General features: G+C 40.7%; 1 protein-coding gene across 3 annotated transcripts in view; it reads right to left on the bottom strand.

Moving 5' to 3' along the window:
• The window catches only part of veph1 (ventricular zone expressed PH domain-containing 1), a gene marked incomplete at both ends in the record, with an annotated part of 57699 nt that overhangs the window by 4794 nt on the left and 30150 nt on the right, over positions 1-22755 (bottom strand). Inside the window, 6 exons of one of the 3 annotated variants that reach the window (XM_079225365.1) lie at positions 6254-6371; positions 13995-14129; positions 14457-14596; positions 18251-18609; positions 19009-19177; positions 20638-20872. In XM_079225365.1, coding sequence (XP_079081491.1) covers positions 6254-6371; positions 13995-14129; positions 14457-14596; positions 18251-18609; positions 19009-19177; positions 20638-20872 — 1156 coding nt within the window. Of the gene's footprint in view, positions 1-6253; positions 6372-13994; positions 14130-14456; positions 14597-18250; positions 18610-19008; positions 19222-20637; positions 20873-22755 lie in introns of all 3 variants that reach the window. The other 2 variants (XM_079225363.1, XM_079225364.1) reach the window with 2 other exon arrangements.

The raw sequence follows: 22755 nt of genomic DNA, 5'->3' as shown, positions 1-22755 counted from the left end.
TAAATATCACTACCGGTCAGTGACATTTTCTATTTTTATTTGAGTGAACTAGCCCATTAGTTTTAGAGACAACAGCAGTGCATTCATATATTTTACAGTAATAATAGCAGTTAAATGTATGTCTGTGAGTATGACTGGATGAAGGGTAAGTGTTTTGTATTTGCTTTTCACATTTTACTGATGATTTACTCGAGTGCCAATCATATGAGTAAAACATTTACATTCCTTCCAAATTGCGTGCGTGCATGCGTGCGTGCGTGTGTGTGTGTGTGTGTGTGTGTGTCTCCTCTGCACATTGACTTCCTGTCAGACTGTTTCGACAGACACATCTCATATATACAGTTGGACACACTCCCATCATTAAGGTGTGCCGGCTTCTCTGCATCATCTAACACATATTTTTATAAGTCGTCTGGGGCATAAATCATTGGGCCTCGTCTCGTATCGCCGCTTTGATGCAGACACCTGGAAAGTGATCCCTGGATTTATTGTCAGCCTCCGACGAGTACTGTAACTCACACCACCTCGTTTGAGGACACAAAACACACACACACACACCAAGTCACAACAAATGTTGGTTTCTGCTGCATTTAGGCTTCTATTTAGATCCGTCCACATGTGGTCACATGACCCAGAACACTTTGTTATTTGTGAATCTGAACCTGGCTTCTCTACCAGTGCTACGTTTTGAGCTTCATGGGCGAGAGTCCAGAGTCGGACCCAAACAGAAACAGCTGTCCTTCCAAACAAGCCCAATTACACTCATGTTTGTATGTGTCAAGCTGTTTGGCTTTTGTAATGTAGGAGTGCATTTGTGGATAAATGTGTGTGGTTTGGTGTTTGTAGTTGTTGGCTGCAGTACGACAACATGAGGGTGAACAGTGAGATGTGTGAGGCAAGAAAACTACGGGCTGAACCCTCAGTTCACTGACTCACCCGGTTAACGATCACCATTAGGAAAACATGTGGCTGTAAACAAGGTACCAGCCCTCCAACTGTGCTAACAGAGCTAACTGCTCAACTTTTCCCTTTTTGAGTGATGGAAGTCATAACAAAGAGAGAAACAGTGCTTCTTGTAACATGTGTATTATGGCTTTGCAAAAACATGCTTCAGAAGTGAAAAAACAACAGCTAAGGGAACGCCAACAGTCTTATTTGGATTGTTTTGACTGTAAAGAGAATATATACAGCACACACACACACACACACACACACACACACACACACACAAATTCCATTGTTTTTTGGTCGAGGGAACCAGTGCGATCATGTTAACCTTTATTCATGCTGAAATAAAAATCTAAAATGTTATGCCCTCAATGTCAATTTGTACCCTGGTATCACCAATGCTATTGAATATTGATATATTTTTGTAAATATTGGTCGAAGTTCCAGACCGGATCAGGCGAAACGTTAGGAACAAATGTTTTATTTCTCAGTTGGAGAGTTTTAGTGGATATAATGATTCATTGACGCCTCCAGTAACATTGTTCTCCCGCGATGCTGGACCAACTAAAAAAAATGTTATCCCCATTAGTCCCTTGGATACAAAATAATGGGAAAATATGAAGAAAAGAACAGAAGTTACCCTTTAAGTCATTACTAGATGGCCTACTGTAATTACGATTTAAATGAGAGAAGAGATGGAAAATGGAAGCTTTGACTGTCAAGCTTTATTGGCCAATATCCTGAAACTATTATCCCTTCTTGTCAATAACAAGGTATTAGCTAACATGTGTACTTATGGCCACAGCGCTGCCAGAGGATAACAACACAATATCTAACAGCCGCTTGAGAAATGCTGTCTAAAATCATTTGAACACAGTTTCAAAACTCCATCTGTAATGATGACACTCACTCATAAACTTTGGCACAGCGTGATGGACGTCTCTCCTTAGCCAAGGAATCTCCTGAATTTGCAACATAATTCCTGGAAGTGGGACTTTCTGTCCATCGTGTCTTCACTGATTGATGGTGAAATGATGGAAAGTCTTCCTTGGGGTTTTTTTCTTTCTTTTTTTGTGCGCAAATGGGATCAGTCTTCCAGACATGAGTGATTGTGTATTCAAACCCACATGTAGAGGCATGAGGGAGTGAGGCTATCTACCTTAAAGTGAGTGTATGTGTGTGAAGAAAGTGTTAAAAGTCCACTCAAGGCAACTACAATCATCCTTTCTCTCGTTTCCAGTTACCAGTTATCTCTGTGCTACTTTTGGTGATAACACAATAAGCACGTTGTATCCATCCACCTTAAAAAACAAGAACTAAATAATGCCAGAAAGAAACGGAAGTGAACGCGAGAGCGAACATGTTGTACCTGCGTATCTTTTTCTGGCATGTACACACATACAGTACATTCACAAACACACACACACACACACACACACACACACACACACACACACACACACACACACACACACACACACACACACACAACTGTGCTCGTTATCACTCACTTCAAAGGCATTCCAGTAGTTAAACTCAACAGAATATCGTAAAGCATCACGGAGCTGCAGTAACGACTTGCCTTCACAGCGGAGGACACTTCACCTTTCTCTAGTTTCTCTTTTACCATCAGAAACACGAGACCAGCTCCTTGCTTGTGTGTGTAGCATCTGTAGTAATTACACTGAGCCACTCGGGCGAAGCCAGCCGGCATTTCAAAGTAAAATGTCGTCGAGTGGCGAACATTATGCATACATGGCAAATAAGTGAAGTGGTACGTGCTGCATTTATGATGAAAATGCAAAAGTGGGTCACCTAAAAGTTGTTACATTTGTTTCAGTGAGATGAGTCATTGCTGTGAATTAGTGTAACTTGGCCTCATATGCTGGCTGTAGCTGGACAGCTTTCTGTTGGACTGCAAGTGTACGTTTCCAGTGGACATTTTTTTTGTTTTCTGGCTACGACTACATATTGTGAGCTTGTTTTATGGACATTTTCATTTTGGTAAAAGACCTGTTCATACGTTTCACATCTTCATATGCAATTTGAATTGAGGTTCATGCGCACACACAAAAATTGATGGCACGGCCCTGTGATAGGATCTATCTATTTGGTCTAAAGTGAAAACATCTTTCCTGAAGAATAAAGGTCAAAATGTTCTGTCAACATGTTTTGCATAAAATGTAACGTAGCCTCTTTTACTCAAAGTTATGTAGCTGACTGTCAACAGCTGACTAATGGTCACGTTGGTTCAGGGAAGCCACTGAGTTCATGTGACTGACACAAACCTGTCAGGCCTCAGGTCGTAAAGGTCACAGAGGGTTGTGCTTGTGATTACATGGATAACATACAAAATCATTTCATGGAATATCTACGAATTACAGTGTGTTATTTTTCATTGGTAAAGCTACAAAGCCTGTACTATGAGGGGGAAGCGAGAAAATAAACTGTGTTTTTCTTTTGTCACATGGGTGAACTAACCCTTTTATTGTACACCAGTCAGACATGCGGAGCAGTTGGCCCTCCAAGGCCACAAATGCTTTAGTAAACACATGTATCCATGCACACACGCTTCCAATTACAGCATCCCAAAGGGAAAAGACTATTATTCCTTTTCTCAATCCTGTAATGTAGAGAGACTGGCATGGATCTAGAAGGTAATCATCCGTTCCTTGCAGTCATTCAGCTGGCTCAGGGACTACAATGGTTTGTTCTCAGCAGCAGAGCTGGAAGAATGGCTTTCATTTGGCTTTTGTTCTGTTTGGATCGGGCAGTGACGTGTGTGTTTGTGTGTGTGTGTTTACTTCTGTGCATGTGTGTGTTTGTGTATTTAAAGAAATGGATGAAAAATGAAAATGAAAAGCTGTGAACACAACTTTATGACAGCTTCAATAATATAAATGAACCAAATGAACATTCATCACTCACTAAATCGTCTTATAACTTGAATGCAGAACCACTTCCAAGTGAATTAGTGTTATTCCAAGTGCTTAATGTGCTTTCAGATGACTTTTACTTTCTAACTGTTTTCTAAGCTGTAAGTTAGCGTCATATTGTTGTTTTTCCATGCACACCATTACTGTGGGGGAAAGGCTGTTGGTTGCTTTTTGGACTATTATCCCATTAGCATTGAATTGGCAGCGCAAAAGAACACTGAAGTGAGACAATGAGCTTTAATCATACTTAAACCATGTGTATTTCTGCTTACATTTTCACACTTTCTGTATATTTCACTGATCGACAGTTGGTGGCTGAAAACCTGCAAGAAAATGTAGCAATGCAGAAAATAAGTCTGACTGACAGCTCCCAAACATGGATGTAAACCATGCTGGATTCATTATATTTAAAAAGAAATTGTCTTTTCAAGTGTTTTTAGAGGAAGGAAATGCACACAATGTTTTTTTTCACTTAGAAACTGTAAATATAAAGTTGCTTTCTCACACACACACACACACACACACACACACACACACACACACACACACACACACACACACACACACACACACACACACACACACACACACACACACACTAAACTTTGACCTGCTATCCGCCTGTTTCCTTCCACTGAAACAACTTCCTGTCTCTGTCTTTATATTTCTGGCTGCCTTCCTACCTGCTGCTATCAAACAGTAGAGCCTGAACCCACCATGTGGCAGTCTGCCACAAAGGTTTAAGATTAAGATTAGTTAGATTTCTCAGAAGCCAGTCCCTCTCGTTCTTACATTATTTCTTCAGCACACAGCATTTGCCACAAATTGCACTTTTCTACCTCCTCTTATACAACTAATAACTGCTTCTATGAAAGACTGACAGAGAGATAGATTCAACACACATTTCATTAGAAGGCTAAACTGTCATTCATCAATTTATAGACTCTGTAAATTCACTGTTTCATCCCTCAATTACACACTTTATTTGTGCTTTCTTTGTTTCTCACAGTGTAAATAAGATAAGATGATCTATTATTAGTCCCACAGCGGAGACATATGCGTCTAACAGAAGCAAAGACAGTGCTATACATCACATTATGGATAAGTAAGTAAATAGTATAGATATAAATAGTAAACAGTAGGAAAATATATATAATATTAGACAGGCTGAATGGTTGAATTCACATCATTGCACATATGCAAACCAAAGAAAGAAAGTCTGAATAGTGAGTAGCCACTGTTGTGTGAGATAGGTGTAGAAAAGAGTTTGTTTTGTTTTTGTTTTGACTTTTAAATGTGCTCAATACACATTTGAAATATGTTGCTCACATTATATACAGCTGTACGTCTCGAGTGTGTAGAGTTGAACAGCAGACATACAGAAAACACAAACACAGCTATATGGAAGTCTGACTTCATCAGGACAAAGTGAAGGAGGTCGCCGGTCCAAAGTAAACTAATCAGCAGTGAGTCATGATGGCACTGACTGACTGATTACAGGGCTCCTTCAAATCAGACTGGCAGCTATTAAATAAGAGACATTTCTCTTAACTGTTCAGGGAAAAGAGCATTCCCCTTGATGGCATTTAGAGTGAAACCATCCTGTTGAGCTCAGCTCTGCGGTGGTTTTACCATCAGACCTGAGCTGGGTGCCCAGGAAAGCTTATGACATGATTGAAATGAGGAGAAAAAAACTTAAAACCCCACTTTGGTTGTTCGTTGCTCTGTTTAGAGAGGACAACAAGGAGCAGGAGCACTTTAGGAGAAACCCACGGGGGGTTTAGTGCGTCAAAGTGAGTAATGTGATGGTAATATATGAGAGAATACATGAGGCGCAGAAGGACAGTTTCTCCACATCAATTATTCCTGTCTATTTGTCTTTGTTTGGTTCCTCTCGACCTCACCCTCTTTATACTTTTTTTTTTTCCGGTTGTGAAGTCATTGATTTTATTTGCTTATTTCATTCTTCAACTCAATTCATCCTTATTAATTCCCTACATATTCATTGCCCTGTTAAATGCAATGTTTATGGAACAAAAGGTAATGTCCCAGTATCGGATAACTGATTCTCTCAGAGCACTTATTGGTCTCCAGGGGGCGTCAAATTTTGTGTGCTAGCCTATGAAAATCACCTATATTCCTAATCCCTGACTGTTTTCTGAACATTCTGATATAAATATCTTAAACTTAAAATGAGTTGCAATGATAATGTACTTTTTTTTACAAACTTCTCTGTTTGTATGAAGCCAACTTGGTTATGCGCATACAGTAAACTATGTGTACTCTGATCATGGTATAATGTGGCCTGTTTGTGTGTGTGTGTGTGTGTGTGTGTGTGTGTGTGTGTGTGTGTGTGTGTGTGTGTGTACCTGTAGCTTTCTCAGGATTGTTACACATGAAGCAGAGCCAACCCTCCTCTTCCTCACTGTAGCCAAACAGGTCAAAGAAACGCACCTCCTCCAGCTGAATCTGGAGACTGTCCAGGTCCTGAAGACAGACGGAAAGAAAAAAGAAAATCTATTAAATATCCTGGAACTATATTTTAATTAGTTGGTATCTATTTATTAATATTGACAAAATATGTTTTTGACAGAATACAATTGGACATGTCATAGTAGGAAAAGCACAAATGTAACTAATACAATTATTGATTTCCTAGTACTGTGCATGTTAGTTCACTATGACAGCTTACTGGGAAAATACTGCATCTGATCCATCCAATCATATCTTTGTTTATTTTATCCTGCATATTACATCTGCACCGTGCCCACACAGCCTACACAGTATAACTGAATTATCAGGACATTTGAACAGCTGGGTATTATTAAATTAAAGACTGCATCATCAATTTTCTTTTATGGTTTCTTGATATTTGATCCAGTGTCCTTCAGTGCTTTCTATGATATATGAGTGTACACACAGCTATTCCTCATATTCATCTTGAACAAAAAAAACGTACGTTCAAATGTAGTTTGTAACCAACATCCCCACTACAAGTGTGATGGATAGATGCTTTTGTACATTGTATGCATTGTTTCTATGAGCTAATACTGATGCATCATCCCTGATTCTGATCCCATGGAGCGGCTCAAAGTCACACCTTCCTCTCCCTTTTCTCCCTAGTTTCTAAAACACAAAATACTATAAAGACAGAGAAGAAATAAGAAAACTAAATGAGAATTTATAGGAGAGGTGTAACCAGCCCGCATCAATCTGTTGAAGCGTGTTAAAGCTGCTGTATATGAAGACACACACATATATTAAATCACAAGCATAATGCACACAGATGGTAAGTGGCCCTCAACGCATAGAGGTACTTAAAACCTTGACATTACAGTCATGGACTGTGCAACTGTACACCAGTGTGTGTGTGTGTGTGTGTGTGTGTGTGTGTGTGTGTGTGTGTGTGTGTGTGTGTGTGTGTGTGTGTTTCAGAATATAAAGTAATGGAAACCAATACAAATCCCTAAAGATCCCCTGCACATGGTAAGAGTTATACTTCACTTTGAATACACACAAACACACTCCAATGACAGTTAAACCCATGAGATAATATATATTTATCTTAGGCTGGCTTGGCAAAAAAACAGGAATATTCAAGGAGATGATGCATCACTCTTCATGTGTGTGCTCATACTATACCTGCGGATGTTTACCCACCGGGTTCCTTTGTGTAGGTGTCTTCATATTGTAATTACAGTTTAAACTCATCTCTCTGTACTGAACTCACAGTTTAAATACCCTGACCACCAACGGGGCAGAATACTCCGCTTCATCATGTCTCTGAACTCTCAAGTCCTTTCACATTTTTCTGATGATCCATTTAAGAACGAGTGTAGTATTTCTCACCACGGACAAGGAACTCGCCCAGAGGGAGCTGGATTTTAAGGAGGATAAGAAAAACAGGCAGCTGTAATGACCGAGCTACTAGTGTGCTTGACCTTTCGAACCGTGCCGCTTTCAGTCAGTCCTTGATGTTAAGGAGCGAGGATGTAAATGTGAAAGCTTTTTCTTAGGTGTGTATTCCCATTTGGACCCCTGAAAACCCAGGTTACACACACACACACACACACACACACACACACACACACACACACACACACACACACACACACACACACACACATCTGTACATCCCTACATCAGAGCCATACTTTGTGTTGTAATTGAGGTGAAAGGGCTTTGCCTGCAGTTTCATACAGACCAGGACCATGTGTGGCTGAGAGAGATCTGTGGCTTTATGCACACTTTATTATTCTGATATGATTTAGCGGACTGAGTGGTCTTCAGGTGACGCATGTATGCAAATGTGAGAAATCCTGATTTGGATTACTGAAGAGTCAGTGTGAGAGGCTGGAAGGTGGATGAGGAGGTGAAAGAAAGGACAAGTAGATAAAGAAGATAAAGAAAACTTCCACAAATGGTTTCAGAGGTGAGTACAGTACGAGTACAGTACTTGAGTACAATGTTTAGCTCCTACTAAAAAGGTGATTGGATGAACCATCTGATGAACGATCGCCTCCGTGTCATGTGATCTTGTGATATTGAGAGAATCCAGCTGCTGTACAACGTAATCTGGTGAGGAAAGTTTTCTGAGGAAAAAAAACTCCAATGATGCCATCAAGGTTATCTCTGTTTCATCTCAAGACTAAATTACAAAGCATATATCAATTATTATTAATTTGTCTTGTTTCTGACCACCTGATGAATTCCAGTCCAACATTCCCTCTTTTAGCTTAGTTCTACCAACTCCCGAGGGAAATATCGGACTCCTTAGAGCTAAATGCTCCACTTTGTTCACCAATTAGTGCCAACTGTGTCTTTGAGGCTGGCAGGAAGTACGCAGTGGGTTTTTGGAGCCTTTTCACAGAAAACATTGGACAACAAAGCTCTGTAAAGCCGAGAACAGCAGCAGATCCAGGTGATATATTTTTTTTGTCGCTTCATCACTAAGAACAACCACAATGTCACATTGTTTTCACATTTGATACATTGCTATTTGTTAGACATTAATCATAGCTATTTTAAGTACAGGATGTGGATACTTCCTCCAATCCAAAATACTCATTCAAGGAAATAATGCCACACAGATGAAAGCTGAAAGAACCTCCACTCGAGGCTGACAAACAGGAATTGCTCATTGCAATTACTTTGAATAAATTGAATAATTTAAGCCTGTACACAGTAATCTTCATTCCAATGAGAGTTGACTCACAGAAGAGACAATAAAAATAGTCTTGACTAAACCAATTTGTGCCTACACAAATGCCAAGGTAGTTCAAATAGCTCTAACATTGTTTACCGGTGACAAAGCAAAGCTGATCTGAATCATCCATTCTTTAAAGTTTAGAAAGCAGCAAAGGAAAGACAGAAGTGGAACGACGATGAGAGACAAGCCTGTGAGTCACAATGAGTAACAAAGCATGAGAAACACTAAATCAAGAAACACATGGCTTAGATCTACTGCATAGCAGAACCAGAAGCGAATCAATAACTTAAATGAGTAAAAGTATTTGTCCATAATACTCCATAATACACAGAGTAACTGATTTGCATGTGGTTTGAATGAGTCTTTGGGAGGAAGTCGCTGTGTTTAGAGCGACAAACATGCAGCTGGACAACAGACGGATGAGGACAAACACAAACACAATGTTGATCCATCAGGGCCAGAGAGGTGGATCCAATAAAGAGATGAAGAAACAATGGCTGAGTCTGAATATAATCTATCCTCATGTAACCCCCTCTAACCCTTCAGTACAACCCCTCTCTCCTTCTGCACGTCACTCTCCTCCCTTTCATTATTATCATTTGATCACAATGAAAGATTTTAACTGCACATGACTGATTACAGCTGCAGGCAGACACAGTGACGATGGAGAGCTCTACTGAATCTGCACAATTCTCTCACCGCTTTCGTTGTAGTCTCATCTACTGTTGTATTTCTTTAAGTATGTAGCCCTTTAAGCCCTAACCCCTAATCCTATGTATTGTTTGAGCTGTGTTTAGAGGTTGTACATGGGGATTACATATTATTGTAGCCCTGATTTTTATGTTTGATCTGATACCTAACATGTTTTTGGGGGGATTTATACCATGGTTTTCTTGATTTGTACCTTGTGACCTGATATAAAAGGGCTCAAAGAGTTAGGACTCCATCGGTTTAACACATCAAAGTCTGTTTACAGGTCTTGGGGAGGTCTACATAGCTGTATAAAGCCTTTTATGGCTCCAGAGGGGGCCTTTAAGTCTGATAAATTGAAGAATGGATCAAATGAGAGGAGACTTGAACTAATGAGACGAGACGAGACGGGACAGGTTTAGATGAAAGGAGAGGCCAGTGGAGAAGACGTGAGGACAGAGAAGCTTTTTGGCGGTTTCCTGAATAAACTTAACCAGAGAGAGTGAGAGTGAGGACAGTGGGAGGTGGAGGCAGGAAGAGGAGTAGAGAGGGGAGTGTGAGTCAGGAGAGAGGCGAGTGGATGAGAAGTGGGAGTGTCGGAAAGGGGAGTGGACGAAGCCAATAAACACGGCAAAGGCTTTATTTACGCATCTCTTGAACATTTCTAACGATGTCTGGTCATAAATGCACGATGTCCTGATATTACAAGCCAGTTCAAGCAGGCGCAGACACACAACTCTCACATGTAAACCACATCCTGTGAGTCTCTGATCAGTCTCCCCATCCTGTCTTTTTTTTTTTTGTCTTTCCTTCCCCAAATATCTTTATCTAATCTCAGGCTTTAGCTTTACTCTATCTTGGTATTCAGCCTTTCTCCTTCATCCTCATCCTCCACCAAACTTTATCTCCACCTAAAGTTGAATCAACAAACACTTTCACTCCGGGCTAAAGGCAGGAGGTGAAATAATACTCGTCAAATATCTCCCTGCTCAGGCTTCCACGTTGCTGCAGTCATATTTCGTGTCTTCCCTCTTTTCCTCTTTCTCTTGCCACATCCTCTCCACTATTCTTTTATTGTATCCTATGTCTTTACAATCTTTCCCTCTCAGACTTTTTCAGTCTCAATCTTCACATCTCCCTCCTTCATCAGTGTTTAACCACTCCACATTTAACATTTTTTGGTCCTTTCCTCTCCTTGACTCTCCTTTTGTTTTACTCGTAGCTCTCTTTCACCTTCATTCACCCTTTTATTCCTCTACCCTCTGAAAGGTTCGACACTTCTTTTTTCATGCTTTATCTTAATCATTCAGTGTCTGGATGTTTTTTGCCCATCATGTCCTTTTCCTTCATCCTTCATTCTCCACTTCGCTCTCTCGTACTGATCTATGTCTTGTGTGATTAACGCAATGATGGTGCCGCTCCCTAAATTAGTGGGTCATTTAAGTTTAATCCTCGAATAATCGTTATCTCTTGACCCAGGACCGACTCTTCAAGTCTTTTATACTGATTCCATTCTTTAAAGCATTATCTTTTTTATTGTTATTGCATCTTTCTCAACCTCTCTTCCTGAGTATCTCACATCCATCCTTTTCTGCTTATCCATGAAGCTCTTAATTCCCTTGAACCCTTTCATTTGTGCTCACAGCAGCTTTTTGTCATCTCCGTCATAAAACTACTAACATAAGTGGCCAGAGGCTGCACATAACTCCTCATTATATCTTTGCAGCCCCGTGAAGCCCTATAGTATCTTTTTAAACCTCCCTGTCAGATCAGACACAATCGATAACCTTTTCTGTCTCATATATGTAACAGCTTTCCTTCCTCTCGCATCTCTTCTCTCCTCGTCTTCCACTACATGTGTTTCTTATTGGCTGACAGTGAGTGAAGCTGTCGGACTAATAGAGTGGTAAGGAAAGCAAAGAGGAAATGCAAAGCATATGGATGGAGGGAAAGGTCGTGGCCTTCTTCTTCCGTCTCTGCTGTTATTTCTCATCTACTCTTTTTGGTGATTTTTCTTGTCGCTACCTGACAAATGAAAATCCATTTTAGAGAACACTGTGTACTTGGCAGGTTTGTTGGGTCGCTACCGGTTGGCCATCTTATTAATGGCAGCTCTATTCATCACAGCAAAGCAGCTCCACACTGCATCTCAGGTCTGCTGATGGCCCTCCTCTCTACCTCCTTCTGCTGACATGGATCGTGGTACATGCCAACTACTCATTATATGAATAATTTCTGTCATATTCATTGAAAGTGCTGTAACTCTGTTACGTTGTTCATCCTGTACACATGACATCTATTGCTTCTGTCCATCCGGGGAGAGGGATCCTCCTCTGTTGCTCTCCCGAAGGTTTCTTCCTTTTTTTCCTGTAAAAGGTTTATTTTTATTTTTTGGGGGAGTTTTTCCTGATCCGATATGAGGTCCTAGGATGTGTACAGATTGTAAAGCCCTCCGAGGCAAATTTGTATTTGTGATTTGGGGCTATACAAAATAAACTGAACTGAAAATTGGATTGTATCTGTTCGAAACACCTGGAGCACAGGTCTGCGACCTGAAAAGCATTCTGGTGAAAAAAAGGTTTTGGAGGCTCAGCTAGTTTTTTGTTATCTTTGGATAAAGCCAAGCAAGCTGTTTCCCCATGTGTCCCGTCCTATGCTAAGCTACGCTGACTGACTTTTCCCACCGACATTAACGTGGTATTGATCTTCTCATTTAACTCAAAAGAAAGCAAATGAGTCAACCTATTCCTTTCAGGTACGAGTGATCCAGTTGGGGCCAGTTAAGAACTGCACAAAGCATATTTTACTGGTGGCTAAGCACGTAAATCAGACGCTTTACTGGAGACTGATACAGGAGAAACCGTAAAAACAGAAGTTTACAACCACGTTTGAACCGCTGAGCGTCTCACAGCGTGAGTCGTCCTGCCCTGCAGTGATAGAATGCAACTAAGTGCATTTTAGTAAAATATTTGAGGTACTTATACTCAACATGGGTCTTTTCTTTTCTACTTCCACTTCTACTCATAGTTCAAAGGGAAATGTTGTACGTTTTACTTCCCTATAACTTTAGACAGCTTTAGTTACTTGTTTAACAAATTAACAACCAAACAGGTAATACAAACACAACTGAAAAGTCCTTTTTCATGGAATTTTTTTTTTTTTTTGATATTTAGAATTTATGCTTAATCATTTTGAGGTCTGGACTGTTTGTTGGACAAAGCAAACTTTATGATGATGTCACTTTGGCCTCTGGGACAGCATTTCTCACAATTTAATGATTTCTTTTCTTACCCATCAATTTAACCAATCAATCATTTGATCCATTAGCTGCAGTTCTATTCAAATTACTACAACAGTAACATCCTGATTAGTCAGGTCTACATTAATGCACGAGTAACAATAATCTGATGATATAATATAGAACAGTATGATAGTCACAGGGACTCTTTTTTTTCTGTCTTTTCATTGTAATACTTTACTACGTTTACCTGATTATACTTAAACATTTTTACTTTGGTAAAGGAGTATTTTTTGTTTGGAATTTGTACTTTTACTTAAGTAACGTATCTGAATACTAACTCCTCCACTGTTGCCCCGTGTATAGTGTATAGTGTGTGTGTGTGTGTGTGTGTGTGTGTGTGTGTGTGTGTGTGTTTATGAATAACTGGTACGTTCATGCTCCATGTGGTAACCATAGCTGGTCCATCTGATAGAAGCCACAACACAAGTTTAGTGAAAGACAAACCACAGCTGTATTTTCTTTATGAGTCTAATTATTTCCTAGCAACCACTTAGCGTGTCACATTATGAATGGGCAGGATGAGGAACACCACCCACTTACAAAAACAGACATTGAAATGAGCACACACACACACACACACACACACACACACACACACACACACACACACACACACACACACACACACATGATAAAGAAGGGGCGTGGGGGTGAGTAGAGGCCTTGTATACAGAACTGTCCATTTAGTGCATTCCATATTTAAACAAAGTGTATGTTGAACTTTGACACTTTCCTATGTTGGAGTTTAGTCTTTTTTGTTTCAGTACCGATGACTTCATTCCCTCTGCTCGAGACAGATAGGGGGAAACAGCATGCACACATACACAGACACACACAGACACACAGACACACAGACACACACACACACACACACACACACACACACACACACACACACACACGTACACACCTTCCTGTGTGGAGTGGTGTTCTGTGTCATAGCCATGGGGAAGCTGTGAGCTCCTTTTAGCTGCGTCTTCTCCCAAAGAGTGGCGAGCCTCTGGACACACTCATCCTTGGAGCACAGGGCGACACTGGACTTATTCTGGTCAAAAGAGAGAAAAGAAACCCGCAGGGAAACAAAGTAAAAATATAAAACAGAGATATGGTTAGGATCGAGATGGGGAAAAAATATTGGCAAAAATGAGAAAAAAGTTGAGAAAACAAAGCTACTCTTTTTTTTTGCCATTTTAGATTTGAACAGATGCAACCACACCCTTCATTCCCGGATAATCCTCAATATACATACAGTATATTCCCAAAATGACATGGGGACTTTCAGAATCAATCGTTAATTTAAAGTTTGTAATATTGATTTATTGCGACATGTTTTCCTACTGCAATGTAAACCAGAACCACTTTGTCTGAGCACCTGCAGATGGAGCAGCATGATGTGAATCCAAAGGTGAGGCTGTCGGCTGGTCAGGTTGAAGCAGGACTTGGCGTACAGACAGTAGTGGCCCTTCAGAGGACAGGAGAAGGACAGCTTGGCCACACATCCTCGATTTGAATCTAACACACACACAAAGACAAACAAAATGCATATTTAGCAGATGCTCAAGTTGTCCAGGCTGAACTAGTGTCAGTTAGCTCTCTTTCTTGGTGTGCTCCTCTCCGGCCCTTGAGCATATGGATGTATGTAACTTTGGGAACATATTTACAGAGTGACATCTGAAGATAAGATGAGATAACATAATCCTGTAATAGTCACACAATGGGGAAATTGCAGACGACTCTTCTTTTCTCTCCTCCCACGGACTCCCGTCTCTCAGCCGGCGACAAGAAGCCAGTGACGGTTTCACGTTTCTGTGCTTGATGTGGAAATCATCGAGATCAGAATGGTAATCAAAAGATGTTTAGTTTTTTTGTATTTTGGAGTGCCTCATTTTAGTATTTTATTTGTATTTTATGCAATGAAGACAGATAGTTGTTTCTGATTTAGCGAGTTAAGAGGGTCAGGAGTTCTTCTGTTTAGAGCAATAATTACACAACATTTTGTGAATAAGTTAAGAAACGTATTTAACAAAATGTTGTGTAATTCTGTGGTGGAAAACTTTGTGGTAGAAAGTTAAGAAGAGAGGATTGATACCGACAGCTGCAGCATAAAAGACAGCAAACAAAAGAAAAGCAGAGGTTGTCCGCAGGGTGATATTTACACGCTCCCAAAATTTGAATTGATGCCACGTTTTCATCTATAAGGGCTTTATAGGCGATTCATATGAACAAGAAGCAGGCTATAAAAACAGACAAAATCTCCCATACAATGGCATATAGTTGTTTTTTGTACGGATTAAACAAAATCTGTTTTTAAGTGCCGGTAGGCAGTTACCTATATTTAGAATAAGGTTAGCTATTTCCCCCTGTTTGCTTTCTTTTTGCTGAGCTAAGCCAACTGGCTGCTGGCTGTAGACTTACAGTATATCAGAGAGAAAACATGAGAGTGGCATCAATCTTCTCATCTAACTCTGAAAGAAAACAAATAAGAGCCTTTCACAAAGATGGTTAAAGGAATCAAACATCTTCTAGTTCTAGTCAGAAATTTGTAGAAACTCTAAAGCTTTGCTGGATAACTCATATACAGGTTTTAATAACAAAGTGAAACTACTGTGCTACAGGTTTGGAAAGAAGGGGTTCAAAGTAATATACAGCCAAACCCAATCTTCATTTTTCTATTCAGCACTCAAATTGTGCCTTAAAAATGCACAAAACAAAAATCATAGGAGACACCATGATAGAGAATTTAAAACTACATGTGTATGAACTACATGTATGTTTGTGCTGCCTCACTCTTTGGCACAGGTATGTTTCTAAGAGCGGTTGTTTGTACCTGATAGTCGATGACGCTGTATTTTTGTGTGTGTGTGTGTGTGTGTGTGTGTGTGTGTGTGTGTGTGTGTGTGTGCGTGTGTGTAGAAACCTCAACCCCTGAGATAGAGGGGTCGGCAGCTCATGAGTCAACCAGCAGCATGATGACATCATCCAGCTGAGACCACCTGTGACATCATTTCTATTAAGAGACTCAATACTAAGAGAGCAAATGCAAAGTGTATGTCTCTGTGTGTGTATGTGTTTCACATTTGTATATTGAAATTTGTTTTATCAGATTTAATCAGTTAACCAGAGGCCAAATGAGGAGTTTGTCATTTTTCAGTCCTGTTTCTTGTTTTACACGTGTGCATACATGTGTGTATGTGTGTCGATGAGTGTGTGTTCGAGTGTATGTGTGTGAGTGTGACTCTTGGCTGCCTCTGAGTTTAAATGACATTAAGGCCAAAGGCGGCGCAGTAACATCCCCACCTGTCAATCAAAATATCATCACCTCTCATGTCGTGTTTGAGTCTAGTGCTGTGTGTGTATGTGTGTGTGTGTGAGTTTGGCTGTTCTTAATATGTTCAAAAGACTGAAGCTGTGTCCCCATGGGTGGGGCTCACTGCTGCAGATGACTCAGACTGGGGAAGAGAGAAAGGACTTGACCGTCCTATTGCATACTCATGGAAGTATTTCTATGTTGTAAAGTGTGAACTAATGTATATTGTTGAATTTGTGCACACACACACACACACACACACACACACACACACACACACACACACACACACACTAACAGGGGCGTAAGGTTGGCCAGCACAATGTTTTTCATGTCTAAAATATGTTTTATCTCTTGTATCAAATGTTGGCGTCCCATTTAGCGAGGATGTATCATTACAGCATAAACAAAAGAAGGTGAACAGGCGTTGCAACAGTACAAGATGACATGGAAGTCTGAATTCAAGTGAAGCAAATCAAATTGAAAAATGGAAAATAAGCAGAAATCATAAGGCATGAATGAAAATATATCAAATATCAAATTGCTGAATATGAGAAGAATTAGAGGGGAAATGTGAAAATGGATTACAACGCTTAAGTAAGTAGATTAGATTAGTCTGGAGATGGAAGAAGTTTCTCATTTCATTGTTTTTTCACATGAACTGCTTGACCTCTGTTTCTAGTCACTATGCACTGCTAGAACTAAGGTATGAAAGCAGAGGCATACACACGCACACACACAAACACACACACACATGTACTTCATGCATACTACCCGTATGCATGACACTCATCTGTTTCTACTTAAACCTGATTACGTTGTATAGATGTAACAGAATCTGATAACCGTGCCCATTTCAAAATAATTCTCTGCATCTATACCTTGATTAATTTTTCCATTAACAAATTATCTCAGTGACATTTACCCTATAGAGTTCGGTTCATAGGTTTTATATAAGAGGACATTATTTCCTTCCAGATTATCAACAAGTACAAGTTGACTGGAGTCTGCAGCTGAATAAAAGGTCTGGCAACACTGTGCCACTCCTCTGAAAACAGTAAAACCATCAAGAAATGTATCACACTGACCTCTTTAAGAGGATACCATTTTAAATCTGCAAAGTGCAAAGATTAGATATCAACTAAATGTTCTCACACATTAGTTGTTTTGCATGTTTATAATGTAAAACTGTGCATGAGGTCAATGGGGAACAAAGACAATAAAGTAAACGTTATCAGTCAATGTCAAATCAAAGACCCGATCTAAAGCTGAATTTGGACAAATAGTCTAGGGGTGCTACTTTTTTTTAAAACATTTTTTTAAATATTTGCTTTGCTTCTCAGTAACTAAACTGCCACTGCCAAATTGTTGGAGTTCAGAGCAGAGATATATGCTACAGGATCCTCTTAATGCTGCATAGAAAAAGATACAATATAAGGTGTCCAGTCAGGACATGAATCACAGAAGAACAGTAATTCATTCTGGGGTAGAAGGAAAAGATGAATCACACTCATATGTCCTCTGGATGGGAGTAAAATTGCTGATGAGCACATGCAATATTAAAACAAAACTATTCCCCCTCCAGAAATAAATCCCTGTCCGATTGGGGCTCAATGTGTGTGTGTATTTGAGCTTAAGAATGATAGAGGAGAAGGAGAGGAGGAGAGAAGAGGAGGTGTATCATTAATCATCCCCAGCCTTATGAATCTAATCTCATTCAGGTTCAGCAAGTTACTCAAACCCTCCCTCTGCCTCTCTCTTTACAGGACTTTTCTTCTCCACCTACTAAATAAACCAATAACACTGTCATCACAGCACTTAACTCAAAGGAAGCATGCCGTTCATCATGTTCACATCACCTTCTATTGCACACTGCTCTGGGATGGGGATCTGCTGCACCATGTCCCGGCAGAACTCTCCGATGGTCTCCATATTGTCTCTCAAATGGATGAAGAGTCTGTCCGCCTCCTCGTGCTGCTCCTTCCCTCTGCTTTGACCTCCCTCAGCCTCTTGGACCGCTCCGTCCAGGGCGGCTGTGACGGGCACCGGGGCGTCGCCCTTCAGTTTCCTCTCGACAGGCGGTCCTTCCTGGTTCTGCAAAATCGGCAATGTGCTGGAGAAGGTGTTGTCCGGGCTCGGCTCCGAGCCCTCGCCGTCCTCCCCGGTGTCCGAGTTGATGGAGCGTGAGCGCGCGGCGTGGAGGGCCAGGCTCTTTGACCTACGAGGGACCAGACAATAGAAACAGTCAAAGTGGTGCAAAACCATGAGTCAGAAGGGATTCTGTTCTTTCTGCTGTCTGTTTTTGACAACATGCTGGAGAAAAAAGAGAAAACGTTCCAAATTAAAGGTGAATATCATCATTTCTTTTCAAATACTGCCTCATTATCTCAAGCCTCCCTGTTCTGTGCTCTCAGCACAACTTTTTATTACTTCAATAAACAGTATCTCTGTATCTTCGGATGGTGTGTCTTTCTTTAATAAACAGAAATAGAGTCTTCTTGGCTCAAGGAATCTCTTGTTAATACGACTGGAGATCATAAAGATCATAAACTGTTACTGTCCGGCCAGATCTAAGCAGATACTCAGCAGGGCCGTTTCACGTTGCGTGCAAACAGACCTGTTGAATCGCATTTCTCGTCTCTCCTCCCTGACGGCTTGGCTCAGGCTGTAGCGTCGTTGGGGTCCAGGAGAGTCCTCCTCCCCCTCCTCTCCCCTCATCTCCCCCATCTTCTCCTCAAAGGCCTGGATCTTCACCTGCAGCCGCTGCTCTGACCCCCGACTTCCCCCTGGAAGAGATGCACGAGGAGACGGCGGGCACGCCTCATCCGCCCTGTAAAAACACACACACACACACACACAAACAGGCCAAAGGGTTGGATTGCATGTGGAGGGCACGTGAGATGAAGCTGGACAGACACATTTGGCCTCACTCTTCCCTCCCTCCCTCCCTCCTTCACTCTCCTGGCTAGCCTTTCTGTAATTCTTCCTTTCTCACGATGACTGGCTCTATTTCTGTGTCTCTCCCTCATGTGTCCCCCTCTCTCCCTCTCTCTTTGGCTTTGTTTTTATTTGTCCCTTACCATGGTGCCTTTCTCAATCTCTTTTGCTCTTTAACCAAACTAATTATTCCCTCCATCTCTCACTCTTTCTTTCTTTCGGTCCCTATTGTTGCCCCACAAGTGGCCATTATAACTTCATTAAACAGTCCACTTGTTTGCTGAAAGAGGACATCCAACTGCCTCGTTGTTGTTTTTCCTCTGTCTTCCCTCCCCGGCTCTTTCACTAATAAACCATCCTGTCCCTCTCAATCCCTCGTCTTTCTTCCAGAAGACCCCAAACAAAGTCTTTGGGAAGCTCCCAATCCTCCACATGATGTTCTTGTTTCGGAAAGAGCTGTGCGTGTCACTCCCACACTGCAGCCAGATGAAACCCAATTTATGCACATTAACATGTACACACACACACACACACACACACACACACACACACACACACACACACACACACACACACAGTCCTCATATGTTGTGCGTGCATACTGCATAATAAAGCAGTTTTTAATCCTATAAAGTAAATTAAGCAATTATATGAAAGAAGTCATAGGAGGACAAGCTTTGAAATAAAGAATCACAAATAATATTATTATAATATTATATGTTGTTACAAAACCAGATTTGTTTACATTTTAGGAACACAAATGTATTGAATGTTTGGCCATGTGTATCCTCCAAGTTCCTGATTACTCTCTGTAAAGACAATTACCCTGTGGTTTAAATTAATTTATTAATACTGATTAAATTATCAGATTTGCTGGTGTCCCCCATAGTTTGTAATTTATCAACACCGTTCAAAGCCCCTAAGAGTAAATTGGCAACAACCAAAGTTTAGTTTTTCAAAATGTTCTTCATCAGATGAAGATTGATCAGATTAAAAAACAACAACACACAACTATTATAAGAGTGCATTCATGCATTGTTCCATGCCGATTGGTGAAGTGAAGTACATGACATCATCTTTAAACCAGTGACGAGACCACAAAAACCTCCCCCCGAAAAAAAACAAGTAAACACATCAGTCTGAATAAGATGACGAAGCAAATGGGTTGTCAGTTCCTTTCCATGATGGGTTCACTTTCGTTACACCAGTTGGATAAGAAGATGAATAGGTGACACACACACATATATATATATATATATATATATATATATATATATATATATATATATATCCACAGGTAAAAACAAATGCCGGTGCTCTAACCTGCAGAGCGAGGCCGTGCTCTCCTCCAGCCGTCTCCCCAGCAGCCGGGCTATAGCGGTGAAGGAGTTGCTCATCCTGTAGATGTCTTTGCCGCAGCCTCCCAGTAAAGACGGGTAGCGGTCGGTGAGAGCTCTGATCTCCAGCAGCAGTGTGTGGTGAAAGCTGTGCTCCATGCTGCCCAGACAGGACACCAGGTAGACCAGCATGCTGCGAGCATGAGTCTGGAGAAAGGAGGCCGACACAGAGAGAAAGATGTGAACATTTGAACATCTGTTGTTGTGATCCACATTGGTTTTATTGTACAAAAAAAATTAGGTTTAATGGTTATTTCTAAAGTTGTGGTTGTTTCTGAGTACAATTAAAATGACAGATAATGGCACCAGTGTTGCGTTAAGGGACGGCTTGAAAGTATTGTTTCACTACGTGTGTGTTGGGGAGTGCATTTCATCTAATACGACACACATTGGTTCTACACTTCCAAGAAGTTTGTGGGGGGTTTGGTGGAACTTCTTTTGTTTCTAAATCACAACAAACAATACTAAACACAAACATATGCTCTCTGCAAACTCTGCATTACTTTCCACTCGTAGCAACACGCGTTTTGTCATTCTCAGTGGACTCTTCTGTATCCAGAGCATACACAACCGGCTCACCTCTGACACACAATAACAAGGTTTAACCCTCTGTTATGCATATTTGATTCCAAGCAAGGTTCATATTTCTTTTGTATATGTATAACGTCCTAAGATATTCAACATCAACTTTCAGTTCATCACTTTTCGAACTGCCCTTTTTGGATCCAGACAACTTTTAAAGTACGCCTCGTAACAAGCAGAGAAGAATGCAGGTACTGCACAGTTTGGGTATGTTTCACAAGCACTCTCTGCAGGACGCTATATTTATACAGGCATGTCAAAACTACCAGAAAAGGTAGAACTTGACTTTATACTGTAACATACCGTAGCATACCATGGTAGGTATTTAGGAGTTCATGAGCCCGGAGTGCAGGCTGCCAGTATAAAGACTTTACTAGGATGTGAGCTACTTCTTTACACACTTCAAGCTTTTACTGTTGGGATGTTCTACTTGTTAAAGACTCACAATACTACTTCCAGACATTACAGCATAAGCAGAACTTGCATCATTTTCGACGTATAAGCGTAATGCTATTAAAAGCCTGGCAGGTCAAATGAAGCACTCCTTCATCATTAAACGACACAGGTCGTGTTTAATTGTCTGGAAAAAGCACTTGGCCTTAATTTGATGTCTTAAACACATCACTGGTTTAACTCATGACTACATTCTTCTGTCAAATCATGCAATGAGCACAATAACAGGAAGTAATACAAACTGTTTTTATACATTTCATTATAACTTTTAATGTTCACCAAAAAAATGATAGGAATCTGGAGAAATAAGTCATCTCTTTCTGCATCACGTGTGCCCAAACTGAAAGACACAACTTAGCTCCATCGTCTTCATCACCCCGTTATCATGATTCCAACAACACTGGGAGTCCGTCTCCTCTGGCGGTAGAACATGTGTTTGTGTGCAGGAGATATCCGTTTCAAACTTCATTTAAATATTGAATGAATCAGAGTTTACAAAAAAAAACAGAAAGGAAACCACTGTATCTGTCCAGCTACAAGCCAAATCCAAGCTCGGCTCACTAACTGGTTGTTTTTTTATTTCCCCCCTGTGTTTTCTCGGTCGCTTAGTTTCTCCTGATTGTCCATCAGCACACTGATCTCTCTGCTCCCTTTGGAGCTGCAGTCTGGCACACCAACAAGCCCCATGGAGATCCTCCTGTGTGCATGACTGTGTCCTTTGTTTCCCACAGCACATTAATCACTTGCGACAATGACTGTGTATATATCAAAGGAGGGATGATTTAACCTTTGAAATCCGAAAAATGTCTATCTGAGCAGAGTAACTGTGAAGAATTTCAGCAAAGTGCAAAAACATCAAATTTAAGTTACATTTAATAAGTTACACTTCCCTTTTGTTTTTGCGCTAAATGTTTTTCCACCATGAGTCATGATTGTGCTCAACACCGGTTGCGTTAAGCTTCTTAAATCACTCATAGGTGTCTTGCCAGTAGTTA

The sequence above is a fragment of the Taurulus bubalis genome (assembly GCF_910589615.1).
Source record: "Taurulus bubalis genome assembly, chromosome: 10".
Lineage (NCBI taxonomy): Eukaryota > Metazoa > Chordata > Actinopteri > Perciformes > Cottidae > Taurulus > Taurulus bubalis.
Note: the sequence above shows the minus strand (reverse complement) of the source record. Positions and strands in the feature narration are given on the sequence as shown.